Genomic DNA, 15,211 nt, shown 5'->3' on the forward strand with positions numbered 1-15,211 from the left:
GTTGAAATTCCTCTTTCATCCCCTTTATGACATGATAATGTCTCAAAGTCGCCCTTGTGGTGGTTTTTCCCTATTCTTAAGAATTCCAACATCCCATGCATTTCTTCCACAAACCACTACTTCTAATTTGAAGAAAGACCTCTAATAAAAATAAGGGGCCATTTACCCAAATGCTTACCCGGTAAGCGCTTACCAATAAGAGTTAACACTATAATTTATTTAGATGCGTAAAGTACATCAAAGCATATCGAATGCAACAATTTACTAGGTAAGCGCTTACTTKAGTAAGAGTCGTCATCTCACTTACCGTGTAAGACTCTCCATCCTTCTCATCGCTCTTACCCGGTAAGATTCTTGTCCCTTCTCATGTTCATCCGATGAGGAAATTCATGCGTTCAGCACTTGTCAAGTAAGTGTTTAGTAACAGGCCCCTAAAATATGCTCATAACAGCTTCCACTTACTTGCATCCAAATATTTGAAGCTTCAACACCAAGCCTGCTTGCTCTCTGTAGAATGGCAACTAGTGGAAAGCTCATTGTCATTGAAACAGGCAGCATGCCCAATTAAGCCAAGTACATCAATTATGCACAAGAATGCATACAAGCTGACCAATAATATCCAATATAGGATGTGTAAACTCCTACCAGATAAGATCACGTTTCTTTACACATATATGAATCATAGAAATTTCTGCACAAAAAACTCACTTCATTGAGTGAATGCACAAATTTTGCTTTTTTGAGGCGAAGATGATTTGAAACCAACAGAAACATAGCAAATTATTAGTATCGTCCGAGGGGTAGACAATCGAGTCATAGGCTTGTCCGAGAGTCTCCACTACTAAGTGGAAACTCCTAAAACAGGAAAATGGTTTTCAATTTGCTGATAATCCTATTACACATGCACCCTAAGGGTGCGTATGGTACGCAGACAGGACAGGACAGTTGTTCAGCGTTTGGTAAGACATGACAAGACTGGACAGAACTGGTTATTTTTATCTCTTTTCTATATTATTTTTTATTATTAATATATAACAAATTACATAAATTAATATAAATATAGAAACCGTATAAAAATAATATTTTGAGGACAGTAAAATGAAAGTTTAAGAAACATAAAATACAATAAATAAAATTTAAAAAATGAATAAAATGTAAAAGAGAGACTTATTTGATGTTTTAGAAGAGAATTAAGTTTTATTTTGAAGTTATATTGGTAAAATATAAGTCTGTTCCACCCTCTTCCATGGGGTAGGGGTGGAACAGGCCTGTTCCACTCTGTTTTTGTCTGTTCCACATAAAATTCATGCCAAACATGGGACAGGGATCTCTGTCCTGTTTTGTCCTGTCCCTGTCCAGTGTACCAAACGCACCCTAAAGGCTTTTCATGGAGATCATAATGACACCATCAAATATCGTCTAGTTTAAAACCTAACAGAGAATAGATACGCAAATTAAATAAGTTCTATTGTCTATCTTTAACCTTTTTAATGTTATTGGGTAGCTAATGCAGACATGTTTTCCTACTTTACAACTTACTTAAATATTGGAAGCATGGAAGCATTTTGGAAACAAGCCCCCAACGACGCATATCAAATATACACCTCCAAGAGTAAGAACCTGTAAACAGCAATAAGAGAGGTGATCATCGGCACAATAATGAATAAGTGCATGGTATATATTCAGAAACACAAGAAGCAACTGTATGAAGTCTTACATATGGTGTTTTAATACAACTTTTAAAGCCGCTTGCAGCCCTGACCAGCAACCCAAATAAGTGGGGTGCCATAGTGAATCAACATGTTCAACACCGATTTAATCCATCCTATATGACGTCAAGTTTTTTCTTCCAGATTTAAGCAAAGGAGGTTCCTGTTCACGTGCATGTGCCAGTAACCAACTTTACCCCTGTTAAACGTTGCCTTTAGTGTTTCTGTCCTATAGCACACAAAAAATCAACTGACTTAAAAGAATTTGCTTCTGTGGATGCAATTTATGATCTTAAAGCAGTGTGAACCCACAATTTGGTGTGTTGTTGAAAGTTTGCTGAGGTCGAAATTGTCAACAAGGTGTTGGAAGTAAATTTGTTCTCTTCTGGTTCTAACTGGATGTATACTTCTGTGTTGGCTTTGATTGGGCCATTTAAAGGTAATTTGAGGAGGATCATGGCATACACTCTTTTTTCCTGGAATTGAACCTATTTTTGGTTGGAAGTTCAACATGAATATTTGTATTAAATGGCCTAAATCTTTGATGAGGCTATGGGTGCGAATAAATTATGCATTTTCTTTCAACGAGGACCAATAAAAGGAGTAGAAATACGTTCTTACCGAAGAAAAAGAAATTATGAATTTATTATCTTATTACATTGCAAAAACTACAAGCCATACGAGCTAATAACAACTTATGTGGGTTTCAAAACCCCGAAATCTGGAAATTTCATCTCAAACTCTATTCAGTTCATGATTTAAAAGCGCATCTAACTATAAAATTAGATCGAGAAGTGTAGAAAAAAAGAAACAATAGTAATCGAACATAAAATCACAAACCTTGGTGGTAGCAGTTGCTTCCTCGGAGCTTTTCCACCTGTAGACTTGCCAGCGGTTTGTTTGGTACGGCGGCCACTGCGTTGAGTTTGAGATTCACATAAACTAAAAATTCGGGAAAAATAAATAAATTTCAAAATAAGAAATCAACAGACTGAAACTAAAAGGAGGAGGAAATCCAAGAAAACATGAACTTGACCCCAGTCGAGCGGAAGGGTCACCAGCCCATTTTGGTTGGTTTCCTGCTCTGTTGACTTGTAGTCTTCGCACCCAGATTTGTACAGCATCAATTAACAAATTTCAAATAAATCAAACCACCATAAGAGCATGCATAATAATTTCTGAAGGAACCAACATTGCTTTAAATCCAATCAATGTTTCTTATACTTGCTAGCAAACACTTCAACATCACGTTAAACCAAAGCAAACCAAACGAGCCAGGTATATCTAACTAGGAGGTGAGGTAGAGAAAGTAAAATCATTAATTATACTGACACAAAAACATATGACCTTCAACTGCATGCGTTTCATCCAGCAGTTGATAATGCATGCATTGGAATACCTGATTTTGATGGATCATATCAAAGTAGTTCGATGCTTTTAAGTTTTCCTAGCAAAATCCAAGAAGACGATCAACTTTCCCAAGTTTTCAAGCAAGTGCTTAGCATTCCTTATACAGCGATCAAAATTCAAAACAGCGGTCACGACCGTGATGTGATATATCGGTTATCGTGATGGTTAAGAGGTGGTATAGTGCAGAAAATAATTAGAATTATATATGTACGTATATATAATACTTAATATAGTATCTATATTCAACAAAAATATACAGTTTAAACATCAACTCAAACAAGTCAAGCTTTACACAGATGAAATAGCAAAAGAGTTGTATAATTCTTGAACCCATTGACTGTTAAACAGACGTTGTAGGTTCAAAAGGCTGGTTAGCAAACCCGTTGGCTGTTTCCTCATGAAATGGGGAAGAACCAAAAGGAACCTTCTTGTTGTACTTGTGGAATGGTATAAGGACCTAAAGAAGCTTATCGTGATCCTCATGGCAGAACTTGGAAGAACCAAAGAAGCCAAAGGTAAAAAGACTGCCTTTTTTAGTAAAAAGGACCTATAGCACTGCTATTTCCGCTATTTTGAAACCAAATAACAGCTAAATAGCGGTATTTAGCGGTGATAATAGCGGAACCGTTATTCTGACGGCTATTATTCCCAAGACCGCAAAGCACTGCTAGAGCAGCGCGATTAACAGCATAGGTGCTTAAATATGTTCCATCCTAATCATCAGCTAATCAAGCATGCAATATAGCTACAATCCCTACTTGTGAAAATATCATATATTTCACATGAGTCAAAGGTAAAAGGCATATATAAGTATCATAAAACAGAAGTGCAACTGTGCAAGGACAGGGAATGAGTATACAGGACATATAGCCAAATACCTCCAAAAGGACAAGGAATACAAGTATACAGAACACTATGACCAAAACTCCAGTAACAAACTGGGGTGTAAAACAAACCAAACCAGTCCAGTATATCCAACCCAGAGGTGGGGTCTAAGGGGATGAGATGTATGTAGTGCTATCCTCTACCCCAGAGGTAGAGCAGCTGTTTCCGCGGGTTTGCAAAAGGTGCACGAAAAAGAAAGCTTGCACAAAAGAGTGTAAACAGGGTAAGCTGCGGCTAACTCTGCCCCATTCACAGATCAATTATATAACTCAAACACGAATGAAACCTTATGGATGCTGCTGAGATCGATTCATCACCCCTCTCCAACATGGCTGTACAGAAGCCAGAATAATTCAACATCCTATGTTTGGCCTGACAAGAATTTTCAAGAGATGAGAGTGATTTTACAAACTGACGCCAAATATCTTTGAGGATTTTAAGTAAACCCAAAATCAGAAGATGATATAGAGCATATAACAAAAGACGATATCAAATCTTCGTTCAAAATCCGGTTATCTTTATTGCTTTCAACTGTCTATTTGATTTTAGTTTTTCTAGCAACGATGTATTTGAAATATAGTTGCTCCCTCAACCATTACAATATGCACAAAAATAATGAAAAAAAGAGGTAAATGAATGCTATTCTTATTAAGGTTATATTTCAATTGCCAACAATATTAATGAATACCAAGCACATTTTACAAATGTTCTAATATTTTCATGCTTTTATTTTGTTAACAACATTATCTGTCTAGTTATATCATCCTTTCTACATTTGGCAGACATTCAATGACAATCCCAAAAGCGTCTAATGTTTTCTTTCTCATCCTCACGATCCACCGATTCCCAAAATTTATTATTGAGACATTGACCATCAGATACATAGAGTGTTTTCCAAGTTCCATCAAGTGATACTTCCACAACCTTGAGGGCCAGCTCAACTAGCAAATAAGGGCTAGGCCTTGGGGTTCTTCCACGTAGGTTGTCAATTCGAGTTTCGACATGGTCATTGAGAATTTTATTGGTTGTTATCTTCCAGTGCCCATGGAGCAAGGGATTAGTCGTGATGGGCGCAAGCTGGCCCAAACAGCCACAGTTACCAAAAGACTATTTCCAAGATGAACCGAAGGATTGACAGATTATAAACCAAAGGATTGCTAACTAAATTAAAACTGTAAACAGCATCCAGCTATTCGAGAAGCCAGAGCCCTCCCAAGAACACACACTAATGTTCTGCATAAACCTTCTACACACTTCCCCTCCCTCTTAAACTACTTAGTAACCCACTTATTCACAATATTACCCAAATATCCCCCTACTAATAGACTACTTCCCAAAATCACTGAAGTAACTATTCCAGAATGCCTAAAACATATGGGCTTGGGCCTTGTAAGTGGGTGCATGACACACTTCCACATAGTTACTTACAAAATGTAAATACAACATCCAGACAACAGTGCATTAGGTATACATGTAAGGACCAATGCTTCAACATGTTGGATGCCATGCTTTCTAGTTTACTGACACCTCCCAAAAAACACTATCATGTAACATATTTGTGCTTCCTTATATCTATACATTCATGCATCCAAGAACGTAAAGAAAACATGGTTTAAGAGGATTTTACCAGTTTACCAAAGCTAATATTAGGGTTAAAACACTTTATAGAATGAAGCCGGCATTCATCATCTCTCTCTGCATCAACTGATTTTCTGTAAAACCTAGAAACAACACAAGGAACTTTCACAGACATTTGAGATGCACCATGAATTAAATCAATCTTTCCGGGACAAAGATATCAATAATCATGAAGAAATGTGTATGTTAATCTTGATTCTATAGCGGGGGAGACCTGGGGAGTTGGGTTCAAAAGTAGACGCTATAGAGTTTATCAGATTGAGCCTTGATATGGAAACTTACCAAGTGACAACTTTTAATATCCTTAAGAAATTAGGATTAGAAATAGCAGCAATGAAGAAGATTGATGAGGGAATTTCGATGAGATTGCAAATTGTTTCATAACCAAAGATGGTTGTTGAAGAATATAGAGTCAAGCCATGGCTTCCATTAGTTAATGATGCAACGATATCTACAAGTTCGTTGAGGGAACTTTAACGTCAATTTCGTTATCAGTCAGTGTTATTTTATGCCAAGAGAGAGAGAGTGCAATGAAAGGAAGAGGGTAAACAAAGAAATTGAAAAATATATGGTTCTGTATGGGACAAACAAAAATCTTTGCCTGGGTGAATCAGAGAGGCTCTTAACGATGAAGAGACAAAAATTGGTTTACGAAACAAATACGTTGACCGAATAAGTGGTTAGCGCCATTCGTTGGTATTAAGGGAAAATCAATCATGCCATAAATGAAAAACATCAATAAGTACAAGTATTATAATTACAAAAGAATTGGTGTTGGAACACTAAAAAATTAATTATAAGTATGCTAAATACAAGCTTGACATCAAAGTCAAAGGAGGTCACCCTAATCTAGGCCACCCTAAAGTCAGGTGACCAACACAAAAATAAATAGATATTGAACGAACAACATACAAGACCGGAAAGGAATATTTAGAAGAAAAAAGTTGACCTGAATATAAAAAATGAAGCCTTTGGCAAATCAACTTATGATCGTTTAATTTAGCAAGTGAACCGTGCCATCTCAGTCACATAATGGCTCTTTTACCAATAGGTTCAGCTTCTGATGTAGAAATTCAAGCACGTCGTCACGCCGTTGCTCTATAAGCAATTTCCTAAGCCTCCCAAAAGTCAACCTCGGTGGCCTAATTCCTTTCTCAATCATTTCTTCCATTAACATACATGCTTGAGAAACATCCTCATTTTCACACAACCCATTGATAAGAACAGAAAAAGTGTGCAAGCTAGGAACAAACTGCTTCTGTTTCATGTATTTCCAAACTTTTAGAGCCATCTTAATATTGCCCGTCTCGCAGAACATCTTAATCATTATAGTATACGTGTCTGCATCGGGGTCACAAATCCTGATCATCCTTCGAAAGACCTTAAAGGCCTCATCAGTTTCTTTACGCTCTATCAAATAATTCAGAAGGATGTTGCATGTCCTTGAATTTGGCTTCATCCCTTTACATTCCATCTCATTCAAAACTCTATACGCATTTTGGAGCTTGTTTACCTTACAAAACGCACTAATCAAAGCATTGTAAATAGCAACATCGGCCCTGATACCTTTCCTTTCCATTTCAAGAAATGTATCAACAGCATCTTCAATTCGGTTTTCTATTCCATATGTATGAACCAAAATGCTATATATGAAGGATGTGGGCCAACAACCGCTACCTTCCATGTCCTTGATAATTTCAATGGCTTCATCTACCCTACCTGCTTTGCATAGGATATCAACCATGATCCCGTACGTCACGATATCAGGTCTACACCCATCATTAACCATTTCTTTGTAAATTTCCCTTGCCTTGGGCAAATTGGGGTCCCTTCCCCAACCTTCTATTAATATACTATATGTTTTCTGATCTGGAATAAATTTATGTTTCATGCTGTTGAAAATCTCCTGGGCCTTCCTTACATTTCTGGATTTACATAAAGCACTCAACAAACCATTAAAAGCTGATAGATTTGGAGAGACGTTGTATTTTTCCATGACATTGAAGGTATAAATTGCCTCTTCAACTTTCTGGGCCCTGGCATATTTTCTCATAATTATACAAAAAGTTTCGATATTGAGCAAACCTTTGCTCCTCATGCCGTTTATAAGATCCCACATGATTTCATACTGCCTTATCTTGGCCAAAGACTCGATCATGGCATGGTAAGCTCTTACACTATGCTCATAGTAACGTTGCTTCCCAGCCCATTCAAAAAACTGATACCCTAGCATGCCTGCATTCCCGAATCTCTTCAGGACCTCCTCCACTACTTCAGATGAAGGCCTTAAACCACTCTGATCAAGTGCAGTTGCAACCCCTAGCTTCGGACAAGACATCATAATGTTGCATATTTCTTTTGCCGGATCAAGTACGTCCTTCTTTATTTCACTAGAGCAGTACATTCTGGCACAAACAACATTTCTGAAACTTGATTTTTTAGGATAGCTAAGCACTCTGATCATACCGTCAAGAATCACCTAGAATTTTTGAAAGAGAATAAAGAGGCCGTTAAAATATTGGGAGTTACTACAAGCTCAACATCAGCAATATCCTTGCAATTCTTTGAAACAAAAAAAAAAGAGAGGTCAGGCAGAGACATTTGCAGAGGTTCAGTCATCCCTTGGAAAAATGCTTTGCCATTTTTGGCTAAGTAGTTGTACATCTTTGGCAGAGAACCTTGTATCAAGAACCCACCTCATTTAATAAATAAGCGTATTGGTAGTATTCCCGGCCTCACAATTTCATTGAAACATATACAAAGGGATTGGAGAACAATATTTTCTATAAAACCAGATTTAATGGAATCATTCGGTGAGGTCCAAGATCTCTGAAACATCTCTGCCCATAAGAGTTTCTTTTATCAATAATTGTAGTTGTCTACATAATACAAATGTGTTTTCTTATGCATTTTAATGCTTGGTGTGTGTAACTTAGAATTCATCTCTTGTTTTATGTGGAAGTACCAAGATTGTTGAAATGAATTACCATATGCTAATATTACTTACTTGGTGGTTGTTTTTGATTGAATTACCCATCTTCTATTCCATGCACCATCCCTCCCTTTGTTTTCATGCATTACTTATTTCTTCTTTTGCAGAAATTAATGGTTATGTTCAATATAAACAAAAAGCACAGTGGACAGGTGGTAAATAAGATAGAAGAAAGAAAAAGAACAGCCAAAAGGAAAAGAATGGGAGGGTCAAACTCAAGGATATAAAACTACACAAACCAATTGTAACTCTTTAGGTACTGAAACCTCTAACTAAATCAAGTGATTCTGTAGGATACCCCTCAGAGGAACAGCCTACAGAAAGACAAAGCCAACAGTAAGATGCTTCGAGGGAAATAATACAATACACAAAACCTGAAAAGGGACTTCTGATGATAGAAAAACGACCGAGTATCGAGGAACGTGCTTAGCAGCTTAGTAGCGAAGATGAAATCCAAGATCCCAATCTATCGATAGGTGATCCCAATGATAGACTCCAACAATCAAAAGTTAGTTTAGGCTCTTAAAAGACTCGAAGCAAATTGTATTTAGAAAGGGAAAGTATGTATGAACATACACCAAGGACTTCCACCCAAAAGAAAATATATACATCCCAAAACATAGGCATGAAGTACTTAAGACATCAAAACTCAAAATACTAAAAGGCCAACTCTTGCACGAGTTTAGATTGCCAAATAGAAATGAACAGGGTTACCATTATTCATTTACTTATATAAAAGTATGCTTGAAAGTAGTGAAAATCGCAATGGTTTCTCAGGCACGAGTGCATGACTAAATGTAGGGTTGGAATTGAGAATTTCTTTAGTGTTTGATGTTTTTGGTGTTTTATTGGTGCCATGGTTGGAGATAACAACCACATAATCTCTTCATTCCATAAGAAGGTCCTGCTTAACTCATATAGAGACTCAACTCAACCAACAGCTTCTACCTTCAAGAACAAATAACGAATCCAACTTATGTAACATAACCCCCATTAAGCCGTATGTTAAGCATTAACAGAGTAATTTTGAAACCCTATTATAAAGAAAGAAGCTAATATAAGTATCAAGTATCTAACCTGAGCATGAAAGCGATTTGAGGCGGAGTGAGAGGCTGTCGCCTGTGCTTCGATCAGCGGACGCAGGAAGCAACGCGAAAGGGATGGTCGTTCGGGTTTGGGGTCGATGAAATGAATATCGGGCCTCAAACGCAACTAAATAACAATCTACTTTCATAAATTTATATATTATAACATTATATTTTTAATTTTTCTTATTACAAAAATGTATTTTTAAACTATTTTTTTAAAACATTGTACTTTGAAAATTTTATCCATTATAGCATTGGATAATTTTTTGATTTAAAATTATTTATTATACCAGGTTTTCATATCACCACATTTTCTATGTAGGTTGTCCACATGTACTATAGTGATGTGACTTTCTTATTACAATATTGTACTTTTAAAATTATTTTATTATAACATCTACTAGTTCCTATTATACAATGTATTTTTAATTTTAATATTTAGATATTTTACATGTTATTTAATAAATATATTAAATAAATAAAAAAATTCTAAATTATTCATTAATATACCAATATTAATCAAACTAGTAGAAGACAACTTATCTCACTAATACTTTTAAAACAAAACATGTGTTTTTTGAAAAAAGAAAATAAGAATTTTTTATTTTTCATCAAAAAAATATTATCTTTTGAAAAATATATTATATTTGTTCAAAAACTTTTACTTGACATATAAATATCAAATTAATTAGATTTTTTTGAATTATTTATTAACATAACAGTATTAAAAAATTGTAGAACACAATATATTTCGTTAACATTTTCAAAACAACTTTAAAATATATGTATTTTTTGAACAACATAAAATAAGAAGTATTATCTTTTTTACGAACAAAATATATCTCGAAAATAATGTAACATATTTATTTAAGAGATATTTTACTCTAAGATATTTAATTTGCATGCAACTTAATAAAAAAAAGTCAAAAAAAAATGTCTTTTTAAAACATAGCAATGAAAAATGAAAATCAATAATAATAATTTGAAATATGTTTTTATTTTTATTTTAATTAAGTTATCAAACTGATGTGTCATTCACATCATCTCATTAAAGTCACACAAGCAAAAAAGGTCAAGGGTTAACCGGTTTAAAAAAAATAAAGTGTGATGTCTTAATAAAAAAATAATTTGAAAATATATTATTGTAATAAAAAAAACAAAAGTATAATATTATAATAAGAAAATTTATGAAAGTATGTTATTTCATGCATTTAACCCGTTTTTTTTTTTTTTTTTTTTTTTGGATTTCAAAACTGCAACTGTTTATTTATTTATATCTATACTATATTACAAAGTATTTCAAAAAAACTTTTAAAAACCATTTTTTTATGTATGCAATATTGTTTATCGATGCATATTACTTAAAATTCATGATTACAAGTAAATTATGCATAAGTACAACTTATCAAAGCTTTCATTTTTTATTTCATGTAACTAAATGCAGATAAACATAATCAAATACAGGATAAACATCTTATTTTAAATATATAAAATTTAAAATATAATAGGATAATTATTGAGTTATAACAGAATACTTATATATTATATTTATAAAAAATAAATTATTTTTTTATTAAACCTAAATTAAATTATAATTAAAAAATTAAATAAAATAAATTACGTAAAAAAAAAAAGATAACTTTTAAATAGTTAATTTGATATTAAAATAAATATATTTTTTTCAATATTTTATGATATCTTCAAATTTGTATTTCATTGAAAAATAAAAACAACATTATTTTCTCAAAACCGCATAAAACTGTATTATATCGACAGAGACAAAGAATAAAACATATCAAGATGTATCTCGTTGTATTGTGTGACTACCCTCTATATCTATACTCTATTATAAAGCATTTGATGAAAACTCTTATAAACCATTTTTTATACATGAAGTACTGTTAAGCAAATACATTTTACTTAAATTTAAGATTACAATTAAATTGTACATATGTACAACTTATTAAAGCTCTATTTTCAAATTTGTGTAACTAAATGCAAATAAACATAATCAATTACAAGATAAATATCTTACTTTAAATATAAAACTCCAAAAAGTAATTAGAATAATCATTAGCTTCTAACATAATACTTAATTATCATCTTTAAAAAGAATTATATTATTAAGTCAAAAATAAATTAATTAATTATTAAACATAAATTAAATTATAACAAAAATTTGAATTTAAAAAATCGTACAAAAAATGAGAATTTTTAAAAGTTAATTTGATACTAATAACGACATTTTTTTTTCAAAGTTTTATGATATTTTCAATTTTGTATTTTTTTCAAAAATAAAAACATTATTGTTTTCTCAAAACCATGTAAAACTGTATTACATCGACAATGACAAAGAAATAAACAAAATATTAAAATCAAAATGTATCTCACTACATTATACAAATATCATTCTAGTTATATTATAAAGTATTTGGATAAAACTATTAAAAATCAGTTTTAATGAATCATGTACTATTCAATGATACATATTATTTAAAATTCAAGATTACAAGTAAATTATGCATGAATACAACTTTTTAAAGCTCCATACTTGAATTCGTCTAACTAACTGTAGATAAACATAATCAAATATTGGATAAATATCTAATTTTAAATATAAAAAATCTAAAATATAATTAGTAATAATAAAAAGGTTGAACTAAAAATTATATTTATAAAAAAACATTATATTATTAGACCTAACATGAATCACATCCTTACTAACTCTAAATTAAATTGTATCAAAAAAATTATAAAAAAAAAACTTTTAAATTGTTAATTTGATACTAATATTTATAGAAATTTTTATGGATCTTCAAAATTATATTTTATTCAAATATAAAAACATTATCATTTTCTCAAAACCGTATTATTAGATGAAACATTAAAATCGAAATGTTTCTCCCTGCATTGTGCAAACGTTTCTAGTTATATTATAAAGTATTTGACAAAAAACTCTTAAAAACCATTTTTTTATGCATCAAGTACTGTATATTTAATCATATTACTTAAAATTCAAGATTACAAGTAATTATGCGTAAGTACAACTCACTAAAGCTCCATTTTAAATTCGTGTAACTAACTGTAGATAAAAATAATCAATACAGGATAAACATCTCATTTTAAATATAAAAAGTCTAAAATTTAACTAAAATAATTATTGAGTTTTAACAAAACATTCAATGAGTCGAATTGAACTACTAATGTAAATTGTGTCTAGATACGTTCAAATGAATCGAATTGAACTGCTAATGTAAATTGTATCTAGATATGTGTTTACGCGAAAAAACACTAAAATTGGTTCACTAGAAGATGACACGTGTCACCTAGTTACTTATTTATTATAAGTATAGATCTGCAGTTTATACATGTAGCATGAACTTTGTTCTTAGGGGTTGTTTATTTACCACTTAATAGTTTTATTAAGAGTCAACCTCTGAATCGTTAAGATGTGAATCTTATTTGGCAAAAAAGAAATCTACCTCTTAATGGTTCTAAAACCCTCTGAATGATTTTGTATCTTGTGTCTTCTTTAACCATTCAACGCCCTAATTTCATTGTAAACAATTACCAAATAATTATATTTCATTTTGAACTATATCATTAGAACCTCTTAAGCATTTTTACTACTTAGTCATTCTGCATCAAATCATTCAGCAACTGTCAAACAACCCCTTAGTTTGTCCATATCTACATTGACAATACCTAAGAACCTAAATTCTCAGCCACATAACCATCGTTGAGACTCTTGCAGGCAAAACCTAAATCATTTTCGCTCTTTTCTAGTGCCTTCTCTGAGAGTTGGAAGTGAAATGAAAGGTACATCATAAGTTCACAAACACTAGTTTTTATAAACCTTTGGATGTTGCAGTAGAGGTTGATCAAAATATAATTCTATATGACTGAAAAGAAATTACTTTCTTTTTAATTTCAGCTTCTGAAGAAAGTACTAGAAGATCACGGAAATAATTTAGATTCTACCGTCAAGAGTCTCAATGAACTTTATTTTGGTTATTTGCTTAATCATTAAGTCATAAGCCTAAATCAATTCAAACGAGTCCAGTATAGGTGGAATCAAGGAGGATGAGATGCATGGAGACATGACATTAGAATAGTTACTTTCGTAAAAACTATGATCTTGTGCAAACGTGAAAATGATGAAAGGAGAAAAACGAGTAATGAACAAAAACTCTCAAGTTGTAAATAGGGATGGCAAAAAAAACTGAAATGGATGGTGAAAATCGAAACTTTCGGGTCAGGTTTGGGGATTTCTTATCGGAGACGGGGCGGTTATCGAAGACATATTCAGGGATTTTAAGGGACAGGGGGAACGGTGATAACTAGCCCGACCTCTCCTGATATGTGTGTGTGTCTGTGTGTGTATATATATATATATATATATATAGAGAGAGAGAGAGAGAGAGAGACTATGTGTGTGTTTAGTTAATTTGTTAACCCAAAAAAGGTATTAACTTTATGAACCTTATAGACCAATCACAATCCATTTTAGTATGAGGTTCAACTCTATTCAAGAAACTAATGTGAAGGGTATATGTGTAATTTTCTTATTATATAACTCCTATGTCATTAATTGGAGGTTACATTATCATAAAATCTCATGATTTTTGTCTCTTTAATATTGTTCTTAATTTCCCAAATTTTTAATAATTTTATTATAATATTTATAAATTTGTGGTTGGTGAAGGAGACCCGGTAGTAAATTGAACACATTTTTCATAGGTGTATAATGTTCATTGTATGTTAAAATAAATGAACATATTTTCCATAGGTGTACAATATTTATTGTCTGTTAATATATGAAAAGATGGAACTACCAAATAAACTTTTGTAAACATATGTGAATATCCAAGCAACGCATATAACATATGTGAACATTCAAACATATTGTTCATAAGTGAACTCATTGTTCATGAATGAACTCATATTCATATATATATATTAATGTTCATAATGATGGAGATTTTTATTAATGACAAAGATGGATACACATAGGACGATTACAAAACATTAATATACCATGGGCGGTTACAAAACATTAATATACATATGAACAATTACAAAATATCCACGTCTTTATGATTTTTTTTCCAATAATACACTTATTCGTATATGTTATTATATTATGAGTTATTACAAAATTATCATCATAAATGTCATTCATTGATTTGTAAAATGAATGGTTATGATAATTTCACAAAGTTAACATCATAAATTAGATTAACAAAAGAACCTACCTTATATATCTATACTATCTTATAAAGCATTTGGCTAAAACTCTTAAAAATTCTTAAAACTCTTAAACCTGTTCATACCTAAACGATTTCATCCCATATCTGAATTCGTGTAATTAACTGCAGATAAACACAATCAAATACATGATAAATATCTTATTTTAAATATAAAAAATCTAAAATATAATTAGTATAACCATTAAATTCTAACAGAATACTTAATTATTATTTTTATAA

General features: G+C 32.2%; 2 protein-coding genes across 3 annotated transcripts; both read right to left on the reverse strand.

Moving 5' to 3' along the window:
• Window positions 1–394: 394 nt before the first annotated feature.
• On the reverse strand, window positions 395–5,846 carry LOC112505638. 2 transcript variants are annotated; one of them, XM_025109519.1, is made up of 5 exons: window positions 5,632–5,846; window positions 4,291–4,376; window positions 2,550–2,651; window positions 1,540–1,620; window positions 395–521 (listed from the first exon to the last, which is right to left on the reverse strand). In XM_025109519.1, the coding sequence occupies exons 1-4, from the start codon at window positions 5,755–5,757 to the stop codon at window positions 1,593–1,595; spliced, it is 342 nt and encodes a 113-aa protein (XP_024965287.1). In that variant the 5' UTR covers window positions 5,758–5,846; the 3' UTR covers window positions 395–521; window positions 1,540–1,592. The 2 variants fall into 2 exon arrangements, with proteins under 2 accessions (XP_024965287.1, XP_024965286.1); XM_025109518.1 differs by lacking the exons at window positions 395–521; window positions 1,540–1,620 and having other exon boundaries at window positions 2,480–2,624.
• A 544-nt stretch (window positions 5,847–6,390) lies between these two features.
• Window positions 6,391–9,806, reverse strand: LOC112505637 (pentatricopeptide repeat-containing protein At1g77360, mitochondrial). The gene is made up of 2 exons (XM_025109517.1): window positions 9,712–9,806; window positions 6,391–8,121 (listed from the first exon to the last, which is right to left on the reverse strand). Exon 2 carries the CDS (start codon window positions 8,104–8,106, stop codon window positions 6,664–6,666), a length of 1,443 nt encoding a protein of 480 aa, XP_024965285.1. The 5' UTR covers window positions 8,107–8,121; window positions 9,712–9,806; the 3' UTR covers window positions 6,391–6,663.
• Window positions 9,807–15,211: the final 5,405 nt, after the last annotated feature.

The sequence above is a fragment of the Cynara cardunculus genome (genome assembly GCF_001531365.2).
Source record: "Cynara cardunculus var. scolymus isolate 2C chromosome LG 2, CcrdV1, whole genome shotgun sequence".
In the NCBI taxonomy this organism is placed as follows: Eukaryota; Viridiplantae; Streptophyta; class Magnoliopsida; order Asterales; family Asteraceae; genus Cynara; species Cynara cardunculus.

What these genes read in the sequence shown, in the direction of transcription:
- LOC112505638 (XM_025109518.1), bottom strand. Translation starts at nt 5,757, where the DNA reads ATGTCTGTGAAAGTTCCTTGTGTTGTTTCTAGGTTTTACAGAAAATCA. An exon ending in ATATTAGCTTTGGTAAACTG is followed by an intron (nt 4,377 to 5,631) that starts GTAAAATCCTCT and finishes AATTCTTGTCAG; the next exon opens with GCCAAACATAGGATGTTGAA. An exon ending in ATCTCAGCAGCATCCATAAG is followed by an intron (nt 2,625 to 4,290) that starts GTTTCATTCGTG and finishes AACTCAACGCAG; the next exon opens with TGGCCGCCGTACCAAACAAA.
- LOC112505637 (XM_025109517.1), bottom strand. Translation starts at nt 8,106, where the DNA reads ATGATCAGAGTGCTTAGCTATCCTAAAAAATCAAGTTTCAGAAATGTT.